The 24,128-nt window shown below is 31.2% G+C and overlaps 2 protein-coding genes across 3 annotated transcripts; one reads left to right on the forward strand and one right to left on the reverse strand.

Moving 5' to 3' along the window:
* Positions 1–1,385: 1,385 nt before the first annotated feature.
* On the reverse strand, positions 1,386–9,234 carry LOC127703164 (protein Flattop homolog). Of its 2 annotated transcripts, XM_052207691.1 has the most exons (5): positions 9,064–9,234; positions 7,076–7,138; positions 6,072–6,207; positions 4,349–4,452; positions 1,386–2,139 (listed from the first exon to the last, which is right to left on the reverse strand). In XM_052207691.1, exons 1-5 carry the CDS (start codon positions 9,088–9,090, stop codon positions 1,756–1,758), a joined length of 714 nt encoding a protein of 237 aa, XP_052063651.1. In that variant the 5' UTR covers positions 9,091–9,234; the 3' UTR covers positions 1,386–1,755. The 2 variants fall into 2 exon arrangements, with proteins under 2 accessions (XP_052063651.1, XP_052063652.1); XM_052207692.1 differs by lacking the exons at positions 7,076–7,138; positions 9,064–9,234 and adding an exon at positions 6,350–6,455.
* A 134-nt stretch (positions 9,235–9,368) lies between these two features.
* On the forward strand, positions 9,369–22,072 carry LOC127703167 (transmembrane protein 147-like). Its single transcript, XM_052207693.1, has 6 exons — positions 9,369–9,541; positions 11,565–11,697; positions 13,041–13,177; positions 14,727–14,811; positions 15,820–15,941; positions 20,140–22,072. The coding sequence occupies exons 1-6, from the start codon at positions 9,465–9,467 to the stop codon at positions 20,273–20,275; spliced, it is 690 nt and encodes a 229-aa protein (XP_052063653.1). The 5' UTR covers positions 9,369–9,464; the 3' UTR covers positions 20,276–22,072.
* Positions 22,073–24,128: the final 2,056 nt, after the last annotated feature.

Here is a 24,128-nt window from a genome sequence, read left to right on the forward strand (position 1 = left end):
CACTGAAGAAACATTAATTGTCGAAATGTGCATCTGGTGTAGTAAAACTGGTACTGTTTATGTTAGTGTGACTTAAAAATTAAACAAATGTTGTTTTCTGTTTGAATTTCATTATTGGGGATAATTTTAACTGAAAATGGAAACTGCAGATTCAAATGCAGCAAGAAATCAAAGCATTATATTCATTAAATTATAACAGTGATTGATTGATTGTTGGTGTTAAATGTCACGCTCAGCACTCTTTGCTATATTGTGGCAGTATTTTTTATTGGTTGAATGCCTGGAGAGAACCACTGACCTTTGGCAGGAAAACTAAACTCCTAATCAATTAAGATCAGAGTTGAATGCACCTTGCCATGATGAGCATTTTTATTATAAATAAAGAATTTCTATGGGCCTAGTGAATATAAAAATAAGATGAATTAAGGCAGTAAATATCTCCTTTTTGTGAGAGCAACATAATTTTTACTTGTAATGGCCTACTTCATTCAACAGGAGAATAATTCAGCTAAATATAACTTTATTCATAAACATTTTGTTTATCATTCAAATTGTATATTCTACCCCAAAAATTAAAAAATCATTAACTAATGAAAAATAACTGGATGTTGGTTTTAATATGTAAATACTTCCAAAACTGATGTATACTTATATATGTAATTTATTTCATTGTTGATTGCATGAATTGTTTCATTTAAATCTACATATTTTTCAATAAATCTTAATCATGAACATGATATGGTTAATATTTTTTAAACGTATAAAAACAGAACGTTTACAATGTTGGCTTGCCAAAAAGGTGTATACAATACTATATCAAAACCAAAGGGAATTGAAAATCAAAGACGTGAATCTACAAATTGCACAGTGAACAAATATAAAATTTTAAATTTAATAAATATACATATAGTAAATAAATAAACAACAGTATCACAGATCTCTCCATAACAATACAAAATTTACTTTCAAAGTAAATATATTCACTGATAATCATGGAAGGTTAAACAAAGACATTCTGACAACAGATTGCAAAACAATAGTTACTTCCCTTTAGTTTAACTAAAATTTTGTCCATTAGACATTACAAGTTTATATCATCCAGCTTGAGATTTTTTTTTAATTGGACAACTACTTCACACCCATGAGTTGCCACCACCAAAATATATTTATTAGATATAAAAAATTAGATGAAGGTTAAATCCATTTCCCTTGAAAAAAAACTTGAGAGTGAGTAAAGTTTCAACATGTTAGAGCAAACAATTCACATAAATATTTAAAAATTAGAGACTTGGTATTTGGCTTAACTACAGGTATATAATCAGTATCAATAGATTTACCGGTAAATGGCACTTAAATAGGTCCAGCATATAGTTAAAGGTCAAAACATCACAACATCATAATTATATCAAATTACAATTTATTTTCATGATTTAAGATGTCTGATTAAGCTATTAAGTTGAAAATGCAATTTACTGTACTCACAAAAAATTGGCAGTGAATTTTTCTATTAAAATATAAACCACCAAAAAATTTATTATTTAAGTATGTGTACAAACTACTTCTATTGATAGACTTACACAGCATAAAAAGTGGAATAATTGTAAACAGTCAAATTTGCTTGTTTGAAATTTCATCAAGATACATATTTGTTCTGAACATTTTCTTCTTTTAACATAACTATGTCTGTAATTCCCATTAGTGTTTTTCAGTGGACTAGGCGTTATTCCAAGTATACAACTACTAATTTTAAAAAGTCTATGCCTGTACTGGAGGCTCACATGATTTAGGAGAAGGCCAGTTAATAGGAGTTCTTGATGACAGCACTGGCATATCTGGTTCATAAGTTCCAGCTACTGCACAATTCGTTGTGGCCAGGTATTGTGGACTTCTTCTTGATCCTGCAGACCTAGGTGGTGACTGTGGGTGAGGCCAGTTAAGTGTAGGAGTAGGTGGTTTGGACCGATATTGAGGAGTCATTGGTTTGGATCCTATTGGTGGCATCTTTGGACTTGTGGATATTGGCTCTGGATTTCTAGCACCTGATCTACCTCCTGAGCCATTCAAAAGAGTTTCAAATGGTCCAGGGCCTATACCAGCATCAGCTTTAGTATCTTCCTTTACACGTAACGGGTCTGGAACCTGCAAATCAAATAGAAGTAAATCATATATGAGGTATATCAAATTGATGGCAGATGTTTCAATGAATTTTATGTTGTTGGCAGATATTCTATATGTATAGTCTTAATTAATTTAATGCACAACTCTTTCTCAGATTTGGGGCACTTTAGATCTTGACATTGTATAGACTCCTATCTATTGTTGAAAAATGACCTCTAGATGTCTTTTTGTTTTTTGTGTTGCTGTTTCATTGGCACATACCAATTTACATGACATGTACTTTTTATTTAAACTAGATATGGACAATGCCCCCCCCCCCCCTTTCTGCTCTGCCATATGCAAGACAAGACAAGACAATTTATTACAACTTAGGCACGTATGGTGCTACATGAGTATAGTTCCACATATTTTAGATTTGACAAACAGTGATGTTGGATACAACCTGAAATTGTTATGCTGTCTGTAAGACACAAATGATGACCCTGTCTGACCATAGGAAATTATAGATTTAACACTATGTATGATGATGTAACTTTAGAAGGAGATAGCCAGACAAACCATGATCTCTTTATGCAGCTTGTACCAAAAAATGACTAAGTCCAACTACCTGTCATTCTCAGAATATTTGAAAAAATCTAAATCCTGTGGACATGCACACCTTCATTATGTGTATGAACATCCTAAAAAATATTAAAGCTGTACCTCCAAAACTGTAGGAGGAGATAGCTGGACAAACAATGTATCCTAATCCGGACGGACGGATGATGGACAGGGGTAAATTAATATGTAATTATACTAGAAATTTTTATGAGCCCTTGATACTTGGTGGGAATTTCAAGACTGGTTGTTGTCCTTGTCATTTTAATTCTGTTAGGGATTACAAATAATATTATAAAAATAGCTTTTGTCTAATAAGGTGCAAATACCTTTGTATGAGAAGAACATGCCTGTTAATTATCTATGCATTCAGTAATCTTAAAAGATATTGTTTAAAAAACTGTCTTGATAATTTGGTCTATAACCTGTTAACCATGAACAACTACATTTTTGACTTCAAGTTTTGCCTTCTCCATATATTATAATATTATATTATGTGTATTTTATCCTGTATTAAACCATTTTTTGGGGGATTTTAATCGTTCCTTTTTTTAAATCTCAGTCCAATAAACATTAAACAGCTGCGCCATGAGCACATGATATGCCCGTTGTCTTGTGTGTGAATTGTTATTCAATAATCATAAATAGTTTCTGACATACGGCCTGACATGCGAAAACCCCCTTTTTTTTACAAAAAACTCAATATCTCTAAAATAAAGTTTTGAATCAAAACCAAAAAGTATACAGATCTTTAGATTTATATAACTAAGAAGTGTGTAAAATTTTAAGCAATAATCATAAACCGTTTTTGAGATACGGCGCGACATGTGAAAACCCCCCTTTAAAAAATAAAAAAAATCAATATCTCAAAAATAAACTTTTGAATCAAAACCAAAAAGTATACAGATCTTAAGATTAATATAACTAAGAAGTGTGTAAAATTTTAAGCAATAATCATAAATCGTTTTTGAGATACGGCGCAACATGTGAAAAACCCCTCCCCCTTTTTTTACAAAATACTCAATAACTCAAAAATTAAATTTTGAATCATCACCAAAAAGTATACAGATCTTAAGATTAATATAACTAAGAAGTGTGTAAAGTTTTAAGCAATAATCATAAACTGTTTTGAGATACGGCGCGACATGTGGAATACCCCTCCCCTTTTTTAACAAAATACTCAATATCTCTAAAATAAAATTTTGAATCATCACCAAAAAGAATACAGATCTTAAGATTAATATAACTAAGTAGTGTGTAAAGTTTTAAGCAATAATCATAAATTGTTTTTGAGATACGGCGCGACATGTGAAAAAAAACACACACCTGTTTTAGTTACTAAGTCCCGTAACTCAAAAAGTTTTAATCTTATTTTCACCAAAAAGTATACAGATCGTTTGACCATCATAAGAAACAACTATATTAAGTTTCAGAAAATTTGGATAAGTCGTTCTGATGTTACAGTGCGACATGTTTACGCCGGACAGACAGACAGACAGACGGACAGATGGACGGACACTGGACATTTGTACACCATAATATGTCCCGTCAAAAATTGACTGGCGTATAAAAATTTCATTTAATCTAAAATATTCAGTTGCATATATCCCGAACATTACTGTTACTAATTTACCTTGCATCTCTTTAATTTCCCTCTGAGGATAATATCACCATCTGTTTTAGATCTCAGTAAACTTTCTACTGCATGTCCAGACCTAGCTGTGGGGTTTGTGTTACCTGTGGACAAATGTTGAAAAATACAAGTTAAAATTATTTATTGCTAAACTATAAACTGAAAATTATAAAAAGAGAATTCAGGTGTAACATATTCAATAGCCTAGCTTCTTTTATATGCTGCATAAGGCTTAAATTTGTTTATTTTTCCTAAAATAAGCAATTGATGTAACTTTGATGGATTAGAATTCTTAATCTTTAATAAATGTAACACAAATACACTCATGATCTTAAAGGGGCACTAGCTATGAGATATATATAAAAAATCTAAAATATGATTTATTTTGTTCAACCATTAATCAAAGTGAAATAGTGAAATAATAGTTTGCTTTTAGCAGCCAGTATGGTTCAATTTTGTCAAAATAAGCTAAGAAACATTGATGATAAATTATTCACTTGCAAGTGAATAATTCGACCTCATTGAATCCGTATTCATGTGAACTTCAATTGAACCCCTTAGCTAGAGATGGATGACGCATTAATTGTGCATGTGTTGTTAATTAAAGGAAAAGAATGTAAACATTGAAAGTGAAACAAAAGTAAATCATTTGATTGACTGATTCGATCCACAAAAACTAATTCTTATACAGGTTTAACGATGATTAACATATATTTTTAATCTATAATATGGAATTAAACCGACCTAGAAAAATTATTATTTGGATAAATGTTTTACATTGTTATGAATCAAATATGAGAATTTGAGTCAAATCGATGAACATGAATTTGACAGCTTGTGCCCCTTTAAATCTTGTCACCTCAATGTACTTAAGTTGACTGGACTATTCATGAACATTTTATGGATATATTCTTTACCTATGTAAAGAATTGATTTGAACTCAATTATCTCTGCATATTGTCAATTGTTGTTCATTACGCTTTAAGTTGATTTAAAATGCCTTAGTAATAATTCTTTCTTTTCACTTCTTTTTTAACAGTCCTTAAATAAAAATCCAATATACAAATCAGTTCAGTGATTAATAATTTATTAATAACTCTTTTAATCTGTAATGTGTATGTTTTGGACCATATGAGTATTTGGACCATATGGGTATACACTCATATGGTCCGACCATACGGGTATGGTCCGACCGTACGCGTATGGTCGGGTTAATTAACACACACGAAATTTGAGATCTTTAGCTTCTTAAAAACACCGTAAACACATCGGAATGGCCCAAGACCTATGGTACCGTGTGGAAGTAAATTTTACCATAAGCATACATGCAACTTACTGTGGCATCAATATTTAATTTTTATGTAGCCTTTGAATTATAGAATAATACATTTTCATGTAACCATCATTGTTTTTTAGGATAAAGTTTATTGTATTATTGAAACGTTTGTAATGCATATTTGAAAAAATACCTATATGGTCCAAATACTCATATGGTCCGGCCCGTTAATAACCAAACGAGTATATACTCATATGGTCCGACCATATGTGTATGGTCGGACCATATGAGTATATGCATATGGTCATGACCATACATGTATGGTCCAAATACTCATATGGTCAGGAACATGTACATATTTGATAAAAATATTTCTAAGTCTGTTCACAAATTAGTCATGAAGGCAAGCTTTTATTATCATCTAACTAATTAAAACTTTCTTCTTACCTGGAATTTTCAGTGGCATATCCCAGGTTCCTACAAAAGTTCCCCATGGTGAGTCTCTCGATCTTTTGACACCTGGGATCAAATGTCCTCTGTTGTTAGCAACTATCTGGGTAAAGCCATCAAATGCCCTTGGTCTCTGTAAAAATAAAAAATAAAATTAACAGAAAATTCAACACTTAGGTTACAATCAAAATAAACATTATATATACATTTTTTTAATTAGGAAAATAAGATTACTGAAATAAGCTTAAACAAGAAGAAAATTCCATAAGTCTTACTGATTCCTTAGTTTTCATCATACAATATTACATGTGTGAGGACAAGAGAAAGCTTTCACAATACTTTATCATAAAATATACATTAACTTTAGAAATATCAGGGGATGTGGATTTTAAATTTTAACAACCGAAACCATTCACTGTGACTTTTCAAGTGTAACTACCTAAATATGAAGTTATAATATGAATTATGTTAGGTCAGTGGTATGTTAATGTGTTCAAAATAATATACAATCTATTAATTATATTCAGATCATAATAGAAAACTTAAATATAGAGAGAGCGTTCTTTTTGGTAAATAAATGCTAACTCCCTGTGATATAATTAATTCACATAAATGTAAATATAAGTAAATATACCGGTAAGTCCACAAAGGTCATTATTGTTGAAACATACAATACTAGGGACAATAACACATTAAAATTTCTAAATAAGTCTTTTATTAAAACTTCACTTTAGTTAAAATACTTCTTTATTTAAACTGTAAAATATTAAGTTTAAAAAATAAATTATCACCATGTGTACAAGCTTAACATATAATAAAGTGTAAGAGTTTTGTGGTGAATAATATAAATGTTAGTCTGAAACATTGACAAGTGTTGTTTTTGCAGCTTCTAAAGATTTTATCATATACATTTTAACCATATAAACAATTACAAAGCCCTTACAAGTACAAAGAATTCTTTAATAATATCCTTTCTAAAATGTCAATATTACATGTATTACCTCTCTATATTCTCTTGCCACTTGCCAGTTCTGTAACTTCACAGGATAAAATGCGTTATTATACTGAAAAAGAGTAATTCTAAAATCATTGTGTGATGCTCCTGTGAAAGTGCCTTAAAATCTGAAGTTTCTATTTAGTATTGTTTTTTTTGAAAGTTCTATATGAACATTTATGGTTGAAATGCAATTACAACATGAAGTTTTACTCAATATTCTTCAATTTTTAAACTGCAAACATCAGATCATTTCAATATGAAGTGCATTTCAAAGAGAGTTAATTTGCAAGTTTCTGACCAAAATGGAAAATTATACAATTTACCCTTTAATATAGAAATGTTTCTTTTACATGTTCTCGTAAAAATAAGGATTTAGGATTAATTTTAAGTATAGCTCAAAATGGTTGTGACCCCTAAAGTAAAAGAAGACAATTAATATTGCAACCAATATTTTCTTTGAGAATTTGTACACTGTTTTGTACGTATTATGATGCGTAGTCAGTACATTGTAATTTCATTCATCCTGCATGTCTATTCATTTAATGTTATGCTAACAAAATTAATGGACATATGTAAATTTTATACTAAATAAGTCTTTTTATTTAACTTCACTTTAGTTAAAATACTTCTTTAATTAAAATTTAAAGTTTAAAAAATGAATTATTACTACAAGCTACACAATGTGTAAAAGTTTTGTGGTGGATCATATAAAAGTTATATTAGTCTGAAACATTGACTTTAGGGACAAACAAATTAATCTGACATAAAGGTATCTTCCACTGGTCATTCACCATGTCATAAAAGAATATCATAGGTGTTCGTTGGAATTTTAACACCACAAAAGTAAATATTAAAGATGACAATTGCAAGAGAGACCATTACATACATGTATGATGCCAAAAGGTCAACTGTCGTAAAAATCTTGGTTATGTAAACTTTACTTCTGAGATAGTCTGATTTCATTTGACACACAAGAGTTGTGTGATGATGTCAATAATCTATGCAGTGATGGGATTAATGCAACATCACCTACATTGTACATTGAAAAATCAAAATGTGGGCGATGTCACCATACAGTAGGTTTTCATCATGCAGGGAGATGGGGTCAAACTATAGTGTTTCTTTAGGTTTTGGTGTGGTATGGCATCCCATGCTTTTTTGACACAACGCTCCTTATCCATCATATTTTATTTTGCCCAATCATAATTTAAGATCAGTTCTGCAATTAAGACCATTTTGAGAAATTTCCATTTGGACGTAATAAAAATTTTAATGGCCGTCATTTAATTGAATTTCTTTATTGTCAATGATTGTGTTTGAACATTTTTGAAGCGACTGAGTACAAATATGGTTCATGATTAAATCTTACACTTTTAGGACAACGTCGACTATACCTCAGTGAATTTAAATGTAGGCATTTAAAAAGGAAACCAGGCAATCATTTGAGTTATAATTTTACCATGCAGGGGACAAACATTACGTAAACAATCAGCTTTTTGTTTAAATTATTTTGCAATAACTAGGCTGAATTACTTTTTAATTCTTCATTACTCTTGTAAATTAAAACATAAATCTTTCATGAATAATAGTATTAATACTACTTTGTAATTAAATATCTTGAAAAAGCTATTTTTTACTCTTTTTATCCACACACAAGTTCAAACATTAACAGCGCACAATGGTTTGAGGTTAATGTGAAGCTGTCAACATCATTTTATGGATGACTGCTGCTGATAAAAGTTTCTTTGTATGTAAACAATGGGACACTGTTTCTCTTCATTTAAAAGAATTTCATAAATACACTGTAGTTTTTGTTGTGCAAAACAGCTAAATTTATTGAATAATCTTGATATTTATGCTATGCTACAAAAACATGCATTTTAAAGATATTTATTTAAACTTCATAACATAAGCATCACCTGCAGTCAATTGACATGCTTGAGTTTACAGTGACGGGTTAAAATTTGTATTTATTTAGCTGACAATACAAACCTGGTTTGCACTAAAGTGTAAAGACATCACTGAGGATTATTCTTATAAATATACAGCAGTTTAATGAGAGGCTTAACGCCTTTTTATCAGCTTTAGATATGCCTTATCTTGTTGGATTCTTTCACTCGATGATGTTCGCCATAACAATACAATATCGTTGCCCGTAGAAACGGGTTCAGAAAGTATGAGGAAAAAATAAGATTTATATAAAATAACAATGAATAAATTAGTAAAGCAGCATATAGACCCTACATTTGAAGAAAAATACTTATTTTTACTTTTAAAGATAACATTTACCCCGTTAATAGCGGATATAGTTCGCACTGAATAAAAGCTATTTGTATTTCCGGTCAAAGCTGCCGGTGACTTTTGTGCCAATATTTAACAGTAAATAAGTGAAAATGACGTTATTCCACTTTGGGAATTGTTTAGCACTTGCTTATGTGCCATATATGATTGTTTACAAGTTTTCAGGATTGTAAGTAAACGTATCACAACCCAACACACAACTGATTTTTTTTTGGCAAATGTATGTGTAACGGGATATTGTAGAAAATATCCTGCATTATTTATGGTGAAAAAGTAAATGAATGACTGAAACGTATCCGATGCAGGGCCATAACTACATTGAGGGAAATGCCTTATGTTTGGAAATTTAAAAAAAAAAATTATTTGAAACAAAAAGCTTGTCTTCATATCAAATTGTTTTCACAGCAAGTTCTGTTCACCCTCTGACGTCGCCCCTGTTTTTTTGTGATCCATGTTTCTCATTTATTTTTAATTTTCAGTGTTGATTGTCTATAATTTGTTGTTATGTGTCTTATCTGTTCACAGGTTTGTCTTTTGTTCATTGATAGCCCTTCTTTGTGATGTCTTAGCGTTGAATTTCATTTGTAAATTAGTAATTTTGTTTTAAACTTGAGTTTTATTATATTTGAGGACCTTTCGTCTAATTTTAAAAACTGATTTAAATTGTAAAAATATGTATCGGTTAGTCAGTTACAGTGTAGTTTATGAAACATTGATAATAAAAAAATAAAAAATATTGAAATAGCATAGTTGAAGTGGTTGTTAATGACGCTTTTTATGATTGAATCAATGTTTATATTAAACTGAATGAAAATACATTATTAATATTAAATAATTACATCATCACACACAGTTAATGAGTATAAAAAAAGTATTTTTGTCTATATATAAGAACATTTTTTTACTCAGGTAAATTAATCAATGAGTGATAGATTTCTCTTAGAAGAAATTTAAAGGTCCCAGTGAATAAACTACACAGAGAAAAATAGCTATTGTTTTCATTCAATAAGACAGGTGAACTTACAAAAGTTTAAATACCTGGTCAAGATAGAGATGGCACTGTGGAAAACTTTCATTGGGTTCGCAATAATGTTATTGGTGAATGTTTAATTTACTTATCCTTATACTTTTCCGTTATCTGGTATACAATTCTTTGCAAAATTATATGTTCATGATGTTCACAAGTTCATTAGCAGTCAAATTTTGCAGAATATTGTACCCTCCTTTATCATATTTTACAAAAAAAATCATGTACAATGAAAATTGAACCCCATGAGTGCTATTTTTATAATTGATATTTAATGATTAAAGTAATGTAACAAATGAAATGAGTTATTAATTAGATTTAATAAATTAAGCACCTTGGTCAAAATGCACAATTTATTTCAGGTACATGTAGAGAGAAATAGTAGCCTTTTCTTTAATTCCTCTGTCATGTCTGAAACTTGGACATGTACATTTATGTGCATGTACATGTATGATGGCTTGGTCAAACTTCAAAGCTAAGACATTTTCACATGTGTGGTTAAATTTTCCAAGTACAAAGTGTGATTCAATTTTCCATAATTTTTTTCTGAAACACATTGTGTAATGCCCATTCAGGTTTCATTATGGAAAAATTAATGATAATATTCTGGAAAATGTACACTCAAAAATTTTCTCAAAACATGTACAGGTATGATTGAAATTTGAACATGCTGAGGGGGGAGGGTTGGGATCCCACTAACATGTTTAACCATGCCACATTCTGTATGTATGTGCCTGTCCCAAGTCAGTAGCATGTACTTCAGTGGTTGTTGTTTGTTTATGTGTTACATATTTGTTTTTCGTTCATTTTTTGTACATAACATGCATAAATTAGACCGTTAGTTTTCTCGTTTGAATTGTTTTACATTGTCATTTCAGGGCCTTTTATAGCTGACTGTGCAGTATGGGCTTTGCTCATTGTTGAAGGCTGTATGGTGACCTATAGTTGTTAGTTTCTATGTCATTTGGTGTCTTGTGGAGAGTTGTCTCATTGGCAATCATACCACATCTTCTTTTTTATATGAACAAAATAATTATTGAAACAGTAAAGCATCCTCCATTTTGACATTGAAATATTTATCTTCATGTGGATATATAATAGCAAAAGAATCCAAAATGCTTTTTTTTGTACACAATTTAACATGTCTATTTTATGTCCTTTTTAGAGCAGAGTATGGAGCATTTTGGAAGTGTGTGCAGGCTGGAGGAGCCTACATGTTTACACAATTATGTAAGATGTTAGTTTTGGCCACATTTTTCCCAGCCACAGAAGTATCTACTGGCTTGGACGTTGTTGGAGTAAGTATTACATTGATATATGTATTAATATTCCAGCATGTTGTTTGAATTATGTAATACAACCACAAAAGTATTGACATACTAGGATATTGTTTGAGTAAGTATTAAAATGCATGTCACAGAAGTATAAAATGCATTTACAGGCTTGTTGGGACCTGACTTATACAAAGCACAAATTAGGGTTTAGTACTTATTGCTTGATACAAAGCACAAATTAGGGTTTAGTACTTATTGCTTTATACAAAGCACAAATTAGGGTTTAGCACTTATTACTGTCAAAGAATTTTATTTTGTTATGGAGGAAACTAAATATTTTGGATTTTATGGTTCCCTCTGCATGCTCTAATAACAAAATTTGTACCTAACCAAATACCTATTTTCCATTAAGTTGTAATGTTTTTATCATAAAACCACAAAATTTGATAGCTACATAAAATAGTAAGTACTATAACAGTATGTTCCCTTTCTCTGAAGGAAAGGAAACACTTGTTTCTCTAATTCTATATAGTGATTTATAGAAAATGAAAGGATATGGTGTAAATGAACATTGGACAAAATCGCACACAATACATAGTATGAATAAAAAATTTATACCCAGATGATTATTTATTTATAGTCAGCATGTAGTTTGCTTGATATCTCAGTTCTTCATTGGTCAAAATTCAGTGATGATATCAAATGTTCTTGCTTTTCTCTGAATTTGCTATTACTTTGTCACTTAAAAATGCAACCATGCCTTTTTGACATCACAAGATAGAACATATCTTTATCATGTTTTATATGCAGATCATTGAAAAAGAAAGGAAAAGTTTGCTGGCGTTTTATTCAAAATTCATTAGGCAAACAGGCCCCTCAAAATATCTCTCCATGCTTGGCAAGCATTGCTTTTTAAATTTGATCATTTTACAGTCTTGAGTGAAGAATTAAGATGTCAAACTTGAAGCAGTGGGAGAATCTATATTTACCTTTCTCAGACCATCTAACAAACATTTTCGTCTTATAATTATTTACCTGAAAACCTACAGATTATCCACCTGAAAACCTACACATTGTCAATGCATTATTTGTGAAGTTTTTTTTTAATTTTCATATTTAAGACTATGTCCTCTGCAAAATGTTTGTTGCAATTTCTAAGCGACTAAAAAACAAGTCATTTTTATCATGTTTATGGTATGTACCAAGCTTTATTTTAATAAATTGTACAGTAAAACACAATCATCAATTCCACAATATTCACATGATATTGTATTATAAATCTTGTATGAGGTGATATCTTTATCATCTTTATTGTTATCTTATCTCTTTGTGAAATGTCTTCGAAATCTGAATATTTTTTTCCCTAGGAATTCATGAAGTCGACAGTAGATTTTGCAGACTTAGTAGGAATATATTTTGTAATGTCTAAGATAGCAGGAAAAGGACAGCTTAAATTTATGGTGGCTGGTTTAGGGTGGGCAACAGCAGAACTCTTAGTTACAAGGTAATAAAAATGGCAGGTTTAGTTTGGGCAACAGCAGAACTCTTAGTGACAAGGTAATAAGAATGGCAGGTTTAGTTTGGGCAACAGCAGAACTCTTAGTTACAAGGTAATAAGAATGGCAGGTTTAGTTTGGGCAACAGCAATACTCTTAGTTTAACAATATACTATTAAATGTAATAAGAAAGGCAGGTTTAGGTTGGGCAACGGTAGAACTCTTAATTACAAGATAAAAAGAATGGCAGGATTAGGTTGGGTTATAGTAGAACTCTCACAAGATAATAAAAAAGGCAGGTTTAGATTAGTCAACAGCAGAACTTGTTACAAGATAAGAAAGGGTTTGGTAGGTTGGGCAACTGCAGAACTCTTAGTTACAAGGTAATAAGAAAGGCAGTTTTAGGTTGGGCAATGTTAGAACTCTTTAGTTACAAGGTTATAAGAAAGGGTTTGGGTTGTGTATTGACAAAACTCTTAGTTACATGGGAATAAGAAAGGTAGGTTTACGTTGGGCAACGGCAGAACTCTTCATTACAAGGTAATAAGAAAGGCAGGTTTAGGTTGGGCAATGTTAGAACTCTTAGTTACAAGGTAATAAGAAAGGTAGGTTAAGGTTGTGCAATGTCAGAACTCTTAGTTACAAGGTAATAAGAAAGGTAGGTTTACGTTGGGCAACGGCAGAACTCTTAGTTACAAGGTAATTAGAAGGGCAGGTTAAGGTTGTGCAATGTCAGAACTCTTAGTTACATGGTGATAAGAAAGGTAGGTTTAGATTTGGCAATGGCAGAACTCTTAGTTACATTGTAATAAGAAAGGCAGGTTTAGGTTGGACAATGTCAGAACTCTTATAAGTTTCATTGTAATAAGAAAGGCAGGTTTAGGTTGGGCAATTTCAGAACTCTTAGTTACATTGTAATAAGAAAGGCAGGTCAAGGTTGGGCAATGTCAGAACTCTTAGCTACAAGGTAATAAGAAAACCATACGTTACATGTAACGCTTGAAAAGCAGGTGTTAACACACAAGTTGAAAACATAAAATTTCTTAGTTATGAAATTGACAATGATGCATGTTTCAAGTTATTCTTTTTTCAATCCAAAAGTTGCAAAAAGTTGAAATATATATTATCCTTTTCAATGTAGTCCTACATTTAAATTTTTGTAAATCCCCTGCAGACAAAGATGTTGTTTGTATAGGAATTACCCTGTCTGTCTGTCTGTCTGTCTGTCTGTCTGTCTGTCTGTCTGTCTGTCATATGTGTCTTGTTAGCACAACTCATCTTTAACAGATAGACAGATATAGATGAATTTTAACACACTTGTAGAACACTACCTGATGTGCTGAAAGGAATATGATCTTGTTCCAACATGTTAAAGGGAAGATAATAAATAATCCTGGCCCAACATGTTAAAGGGGAGATAATAAGAATCGTATTATGCCCTCTGTAATTATTTTTGATGTCATCCTTATTGTTTTTTTCTTAAAAGATTTATTGGCATATTTCATCTTGTTTGTCACATTTAAAAAAAAAGTTATTACTTTATAAAATATGTTTCAGATTATTGCCTTTATGGGTTGGTGCCAGAGGAGTAGAATTTGATTGGAAATATATACAGATGTGTTTTGAGTCCAATATTAATTTGGTTAGTATGAAAGGACTTGATAAAATAGATCTTAATATGTGGTTCATAGTAGCATATAAAAAAGCTTAACATGTTGTTGCATTTAAGTACTTAAAAATCTGACCTTGACCTCATTTGTATGGTTCAATGGTCAATGTCAAATTTTCGTAATTAGATCTATTTCTCAGTGACATCAGAAATAGGCTAACTACATGTAGATTTGGTGTATGTAAAGATTTTACAGTGTACATGTCGGTCTTGTAGGGTTCATCTGACCTTGACCTCATTTACATGGATCATTGATAATGTTAAGTATGTGATACTTGTAGTAAAACCTTCGTATTACATACTTTTGATGTAAGTTCAACCTTGGTAAGTGGAGCAGACCAGACATTTTAGTGTGTGCACTCTTGTTTGTATTTAACTTCCACCGTAATGCACTAAGTGGCAAGGGCATATACTGTTACCAATGTCCTTCCTTCTATTCGTTTGAAAATCAAACAACCACCAGTCTTTTTTTTTTTTTAAATATGCTTGCATATATGGATGTGATTTTTGGTATATTAGCATACAATGATAATTTACAGATTGATCTTGAGTTAAGTTCAGGTATACATACTTTTAAAGAATTTCTACCAAAATTTCTTAAAAATTGTACGACATTTGTAGTTTGAACTTTCTATTGTCATTATTGTTATGCTTGCAAATATTTAGCTGATATTTGATACATTACTTATTTAAGTATACATCATGATGACTTACAGATCAAATTTGTGTTTTTCTCTGCTTGTCCAATTTTTTGAAGTGATGAATGACAGATTGATTTTGCATTTTGTTCTGGTTGACCAACTGTCTGCATTTAGAGGCAGGAACATTTTTGTTGTACTGAAATGTTTAGTTTAGGTAAGGATTAATGAGTTTCAGGATACTGTGACAATAATTGCTCTCTTCTTTCCCTAAGATTTTTCATTTTTACAGCACTTGTATATCTACTCATTGTTAACAACAAAATACACAATTTATCTACAGGGACATCATATGTGTGCAGCTATGTTAGTATGGTTATACAGTAGAAATGACCTTCAGAAGACATATGTTCCTATAGTGATGTCCTTGTTAGCACTGAGTTGCTATAGACCACTTATTGTAGAGTAAGTATTGAAATGAATCATTGGGAGAAAGAATTAAAGAAGCAGCTTATATTTCATAAAGTAATAAGATAAAAAGAAGAAGCTTGCATAACATTACAAAATCTGAAATCGAAAAATTCATCAAAACCCTGATGTCTTTTAAACAACCAAAATATTTTCTGTATAATTTTTTTTCATAACCTATAAAATCCCAAATACTATTTCAGTCATTGGCCTTTCAGACTTGTAGTTGTCTATCAAATATGAACCTTTCTAGACCAGCTGTGCTAAGTGAGATATGTTATAAATAGCTGCAGTCAGTAAATTCAATATGATTAAAAATATATGATCTGCTAAAAGTATTGATTGATTGGTGTTTAACGCTACTTTCAACACTATTTTGCTATTTCGTGGTGGTCAGTTTTTATTGGTGGAGGAAGCCGAAGTGCCCAGAGAGAACCACTGACCTTCGGTAGGAAAACTGACAATCCTTGTCAATTAAGATTGGAGTCGAGTGCACCTGCCACGTGTGGGATTCAAACTCACAACCTCCGTGTTGACTGGCTAGTGATACAGTAGTTAGACTATTAGACAACTAGGCCTCCATTGATTGAAGTCATGAATTGATGTATTTTTAGGGTAAAATTTGCCTGTTAATCACAATTTTTATGCCCCTGTCGTAGCAGAGGGGGCATTAAGTTTTACCCTTGTCCGTCTGTACATCCCAAAGTTGGTTTCCGTTCTCTAACTTTAGTTTGCCTTAACCAAATGTTATGAAGCTTATACACAATGCTTATTACCACAAAACACAGATCAAGTTTGAATTTTGGTGGCTTCACTTTTACCACACTAGAGTTATGCCCCTTTTCAATTGACTGTAAGTTTGAAGTATTTCTTTCCTAGATGATTTTTATAAACTTTTGATGTTTTTGGATATTATCTTGGAATCATGCATGGATAGAAAGAAACTGTAAACAGTAAAATTGATAAACAAGAAAATTGAGATCTGCTTATCATTTCATTCATGATTGGTATTAAATATTGTGATGACTGCTTAGTGGTAGGCCATTTGATTAGGAGAGAAGGGCTTAGTAGATTTTGTGAACAAAAAATTGATCCTGAACTATGTAAATAACTAAAGTTATTCTGGATTTGAGGAGAAAAACATGGCCTTGATTTTTGTCGAGCCTTCGACTTTAGTCGAAAAAGCGAGACAGCAATCCTACATTCCGTCGGCGTCGTTGTCGTCGGCGGCTTCCACAAATATTCACTCTGTGGTTAAAGTTTTTAAAATTTTAATAACTTTCTTAAACTATCCTGGATTTCTACCAAACTTGGACAGAAGCATGTTTATGATCATAAGATAGTATCTAGAAGTAAATTTTGTAAAAATAAAATTCCATTTTTTCCATATTTTACTTATAAATGGACTTAGTTTTTCTGCCGGGAAATATTACATTCACTCTGTGGTTAAAGATTTTAAAATTTTAATAACTTTCTTAAACTGTCCTGGGTTTGTACCAAACTTGGACAGAAGCTTGTTTATGATCATAAGATAGTATCTAGAAGTAAATTTTGTAAAAAAATAAATCCATTTTTTCCTTATTTTACTTTTAAATGGACTTAGATTTTCTGCCAGGAAATATTACATTCACTCTGTGGTTAAAGTTTTTAAAATTTTAATAACTTTCTTATACTATTTTGGATTTGTACCAAACTTGGACAGAAGCTTGTTTATGATCAAAAGCTAGTATCTAGAAGAAAATTTTGTAAAAAAATAAATCCATTTTTTCTGTATTTTACTTTCAAATGGACTTAGATTTTCTGCCGGGAAACAACATATTCACTCTGTGGTTAAAGTTTTTAAAATTTTAATAACTTTCTTATACTATTTTGGATTTGTTCCAAACTTGGACAGAAACTTGTTTATGATCAAATGCTAGTATCTAGAAGGAAATTTTGTTTTCTTCCAGTTAACATTACATTCAGTCTGCAGTTAAAGTTTTTAAACATTTATTAGATTCATAAACTATCCTGGATTTTTACCAAACTTCGACAGAAGCTTCTTACAATCAAAAGATAGTATCAAGAGGAATATTTTTATTGATTTACTTCCTCATTTTTGTTGAGCCTGCGATTAACAGAAAAAGTAGTCGAGACACTGGGTTCCGCGGAACCCTTACAAATTTTTTTTAATGTACTCTCAAAAAGCTGTATATTTAAAAACTTAATTTGTTTCTTAAAAAAAAATAATTATGCAAAAATAATAATATCAATTGTTATATTTTTGCCAGTTGAGGGATTCAGGTTCTTGTTAGCTGCTGGTTTCATAATAAAATCTTTAAGATAGAATAGTTTTGCGCAAATACTACTGTGTAAAAATATGCTGTTTCTTATTTGGCATTGTTTAATGTTTACTTGAAATTTTTGTTGCATTTTTCTCAAAAAAACTAGTTTATAATAGCTTGGTATATGAAGTTTAATGATGGTAAGCTATGTGTTTATCTATGTTTTGTTGTCACATTGTTGGTATAAATAATTTCATTTCTCTTAAATGCAAGAGCAGGGGATAAGTTAGTAAGCAATTGTTCAAATCGCTGATCATTATCATGTCATCAAGTGTTCCTTCTTTTTAACTTTGCTAAACGCCTTTTTTATACAGTTGTTATATTGGACAAATATTTGGCAGTTATGCGAGTCACATGACTGTGGTTGGTGTATATGTCCAATATAAAAACTGATCAGTGATTTGGAAGTAGTCCAAAACATTGTAAAGTAGGAAATGTAAATTAGAAATAGTTCAATGGCAAAAACTCAACCAACACTAATGAATTAATTAAAGGTAGCCAAACATGTGTTTTTGTTTACTACATATAATAATACATGCAGGTGTGTATGTTAAGGTGTTTTGATTGGCTGATGAAGTAAGGACAATACAACAGATATAAGATATAAATTTGCTGCACCTCTTGACAAGCTGATTCTATATACAAGTATTTGTTTTCTTTATAAAATACTCTAGGAAAACATGCTTTATGTTCTTTTGAGTCTTCAACAAATGAGAACATAATTATAATGAACTTGCAGCTGGTTTAAGGAAGTTTAAGGAAGTAATATGACATGTTCCTATTACTAAGTGGTACTCAAATAGTAATATATTTTTTTTCTTCAAGTTTTTGATAAATTTTACTTATTTTTATATAAAATGAATGAAAACAGATAGGTCAAGATGCACAATTCATTTCCCATAGGCGACAATGGTAACCTTTTCTTCCTGTCCATATCGTAAACTTGGATATGTATGATTGCTCATTTTGAAGCTGAGACAATTTTCACACATGTGGCTTAATTTTATTGGGTACAAAGTGAGATTAAATTTTTCACAAATTGGGCAACCCTGAAAGGCCCCACGTGATGCCGCTTCAGCAAGTGAAAAGTTCTTATTTTCACACAGTTAAATTCTCTGGAAATTCAGTTCTGTACAAACATTTAATAACTCCAAAGTTTTTACATCGTTATTGTACAGTCTTCTGCTCTTCAAAAAAGCACAAATGGTTTTAAAAGCTCGGTTAATTACTAAAAATAGCATCATATCAAACTTCATTGCATACAGGTTTTTTATTTCTTTTTATAGTTTGAGTACCCAACCTTGAGACCCATAAGAGATATTGACCTAGATAAAGCATACAAAATAAAAGTTTTTATCTTCAGTTGATGAAAAATAATAATCAAAGTTAGTTGGTTAACATATATCTATTTGAAGTCCCGTCAATGAAAATAAAAACACAAATTAATCCTGATAATATGTCCACGTTTGATGTTCAGGAAAATTTTGAAGAATCAATAGTATTGGAAGATAGAAATACTAAGTCAAATAATCAATTAACTGTTTTATGAGCATCAAAATAGGTTGTTAATACAATGTCAATTCGATTGTTTGTCTAGCAATCAGAAGTTCATTTTTGACACCTTGTTGGTGTAATACATGGAAACATGTGTTTACTACACATTTGACTCAAGGAGTAATGATATGAATTAAAAAACACAAGTCTGGAATCAATTCAAGATGAACAGGATGTTAGAAGCAACTTGAAAAACTTGCCTTGTAAATCTTGTTTGTATGTACAATGTATGGCTCAATCACAACAATAAATGAACATAATGATTTCTTAATTTTCATTACCCGTATGTAATATGATGCACGTTTTTATTTTTTCAGAATTTTAATACATGCAGTAGGCCTGGGATCATGGACATTATTGGCGGCAAAAGCTTTATTTACAACAACAGTTGGGGTCATTGGACTTCAGATATTCCTAACAATGGCTGTTCAGACATCAAATAACCATTACTAATCAGACCTTATATATGGAGTGCATAGAACAACTGGTCATTAACAATAAACACACCCTGTTACTCGCTATCAGTAAGGCAGATGCAATAGGTAATACAGTTCAATATTTGCTGTACACGATTGTAAAACCATTGTATTACAATGACAATTGGAAATGCAAACATAAAATTACATTATCGGCAATTTGTACATTTTCCCTTTGATCTTACTGCCTAACATTTTCAAGATCATGGACAGGACTTGATACTCGAAAATATTAGACAATGATGTCGTATCAGAGCAGCAACGTCACCTGTTCATGTCCATTCGTGTCACTTTATCAATCAAATGCATGGGACTTCTTTCATCCCACAACATTTTGTACACGTAAAAATAGTTTTACTAGCTATTTCATTTGATTTCATATTTTCAACCAAAAAAACGTACAGTTAAGACAAATTGCCAATAAAAAAAAATGGCATTTTATTTTTCGAAATGCCATTATTCTATATGTACACAAAAGCCAAAACAATTGTTTTGAATAACAATATCAAGCACAAATCCTATTGTACCTGCTGTACCGATAGCCAGTAATATAAAAAGGGAAGGGGTAAATGTGTTAACACATTTTCTTGCAAGTGTTCACTTCTATTTTGATGTGTCAGTCTGTTTTTAAAAAAGAGAGAAAAAAAAACAATTGATGAACCTTAAATGGTCAGGTAAAACTATGGGAAATCTAGGATATTGCTTGAAGCAAGCTGTTTCATCAGACCAATATTAATTTTAGCATTTTACAATTGTTAAAATAGCACTAGATAATATTGAACTGACCATTTATAAGAAAATAGGTTAAAACAGGAATAGTTTATGGTGTAAATGTATAACAGAGAGTTGAAGTATATAAGAAGAATTTAGAATTCAGTTTTTGGAAGTAATGTGATGTACGATGATCTTTGATAAAACATTATCCTAAGTTATGTTGTTTGTAAGGTATTTTATCTATTGTTTTTATTGTAAATCATTTAATATTTAAACTTTTCATTGATGAATGAAATTTCATACTACAATCATGTCATCTCATGTAAATTTAGATAGTGATGCTTGCATTTCTTGTGTCAGCTGACTGCTTCCATATCACACTTTCTTTATGTGTAACTGTTGACAACTTGAGAATGAAACCAAACATGCACAGATTCTTCTATAAGACATCAAGTTGTGCACTTGCTATTTAGCTTTTTGAACAGAGTGATCCTTTAGGGTTTTCTATACCAAAAACAGAAAATTAATCATTTCAGGTTATTTTTTTATCAGGCAACACACATCGTACTCACTCATTTTCAACACACAATACTAAGTAATGTATGTGAATTTGTTGTATATATGAAAATGATCTGAATTTACATTATATTGTATTCTGAATGTAGTTGTAATGGTGAGTCTGTTCTTACTGATAAAAAATGATTGATACAAACTAAATCTAGGTAAAATTTAAGCTTTGTTTCTGTGTACTGTGTAACCTCTACTTTATATTAAAACACTGCCATTCAAGTGATACAGTTTCAAAAATATGAAATCATTTCATTATTTGACATTTATTGTTAAACCTGGTCTGCGAACATGTAAATCTATCTGTCCTTTGTCCCTTTTAGGGAAATTCATAGTGCCAGCTTTTTCATGTCAGTTTTTCATGAAAAGGATAATTGATTTGTATAGCTATGTTATTTAAAACGTTTTTCAAAGGAAATAATGGGTGACTTATGTTAGAAATTGTGTATTGATAAAGGCATTGTATTCTATTCAGAATAAAAATTAAGAATTCTTATGTATTCATTTACCATTTATTAGTTTATAAAGAAGTATATCTTTAATATTTGTATAGTAAACCATTACTCTATCTATGTGTCAATGTATATGTTTATATGACATTGTATAGTGGCAGCACCTTCTGTTTAGAGACTTGTACCTATTTGATAAGCTAACAGAATATGAGCATAATCATTTTTATACGACCGCAAACAAATTTTGTTGTCGTATATTGGTATGACGTTGGCGTCGTCGTCGTCCGAAGACACATTGGTTTTCGCACTCTAACTTTAGTTTAAGTAAATGGATCTCTATGAAATTTTACCATAAGGTTCAATACCACAAAAGGAAGGTTGGGATTGATTTTGGGGGTTATGGTACCAACAGTTTAGGAATTAGGGGCCAAAAAGGGGCCAAAAATAAGTAATTTTGTAACTTCCAGACATAACTTGTGTGTTAGTGTATGGATCTCTCTGACATTGTACCACAAGGTTCCATATCACAAAGGGAATGCTGGGATTGATTTTGGAGGTAATTGCCTTAAACTTTTAGGAATTAGGGGGCAAAAAACAAGCATTTTTCTAGTTTCATGACAATAACTTGTGTGCAAGTGTATGGATCTTTCTGAAATTGTACTACAAGGTTCCATATCACAAAGGGAAAGCTGGAATTGATTTTTGGGGTTATTGCCTCAAATTTTCAGAATAAGGGGCCAAAAAAGGGGCAAAAAACAAGCATTTTTCTAGTTTCATAACAATAACTTGTGTGTAAGTGTATGGATCTTTCTGAAATTGTACTACAAGGTTCCATATCACAAAGGGAAAGCTGGGTTTGAGTTTGGGGGTAATTGCCTTAAACGTTTAGGAATTTGGGGCCAAAAAGGGGCAAAAAAAACAAGCATTTTTCTAGTTTCCAGACAATAACTTGTGTTCAAGTGTATGGATCTCTCTGAAATTGTACTGCAAGGTACCATACCACAAAGGGAAGGCTGGGTTTGAGTTTGGGGGTGATGAATCATAAGGGGGTTCAAAAAATTTAAAAATTTGGGAGGGGGATTTTTTTTTCCCTTTTTTTCCTTTTTTTTTCTTTAAAATTTTCCATTTAAAATTGGTTATTTCTGATTTATATATAAAAGCAAATAATAATGATATGGTTTGAATAGGTAAATTAAAAATTTTTAAGTTCTTAGACCACATTCATTCTGTGTCAGAAACCTATGCTGTGTCAAATATTTAATCACAATCCAAATTCAGTGCTGTATCAAGCTTGAATGTTGTGTCCACACTTGCCCCAACTGTTCAGGGTTTAACCTCTGCGGTCGTATCAAGCTGCGCCCAGTGGAGCAGTTTATTATACGCCTGTTTACAGGACATATTATGGTATACCTCTGTCTGTCTTTCATTAACATGTCTGGACAAAAACGCTTTGAACAATTTTCATGAAACTTTGGTGAATTGTTTATATCTACTGACGTAAGCTCCCTTTCGATTTTTATAAATTTTGGATTTTACTTTTCCAGGTTATTAGTTTTATTTATATAAAAAGGTGGGATTTTCCAGTTTTTTGACAATAACTCAAAAACACTTAAGCTTTAACCAATTTTCATTAAACTTTGGTGAATTGTTTATATCTATTGATGTAATCTCCTTTTCATTTTTTATAAATTTTAGATTTTACAATTCTGAGCAAGGATTTGTATAGTATAGTCTCACTATACAAATCCTTGTTCTGAGTTATTGGATTTTATTTATAATAAAAGGGGGATTTTCCAGTTTTCGGACAATAATTCAAAAATGCTTTAAGCAGTTTTCATGAAACTTTGGTGACTGGTTTATATCTATTAAAATAAGCTCCCTTTAGTTTTTTTCATAAATTTCTGATATGACATTGAGGAGTTTTGAATTTTATTTGTTGAAAAAGCAATGGGCGTATCATGCGCTCATGGTGCAGCTCTCTATGTTACTTTTATTTGGTTTATTTTGATTTGATGTATGACCTAGTTGGCATTTAACAACACTGGACAATAGGGTCATTCTAACCGTTCTAGAGTTATGCCCCTTTATAAATGGAAA

Source organism: Mytilus californianus, unplaced genomic scaffold (assembly GCF_021869535.1).
Source record: "Mytilus californianus isolate M0D057914Y unplaced genomic scaffold, xbMytCali1.0.p SCAF_5, whole genome shotgun sequence".
NCBI classification, from domain to species: domain Eukaryota; kingdom Metazoa; phylum Mollusca; class Bivalvia; order Mytilida; family Mytilidae; genus Mytilus; species Mytilus californianus.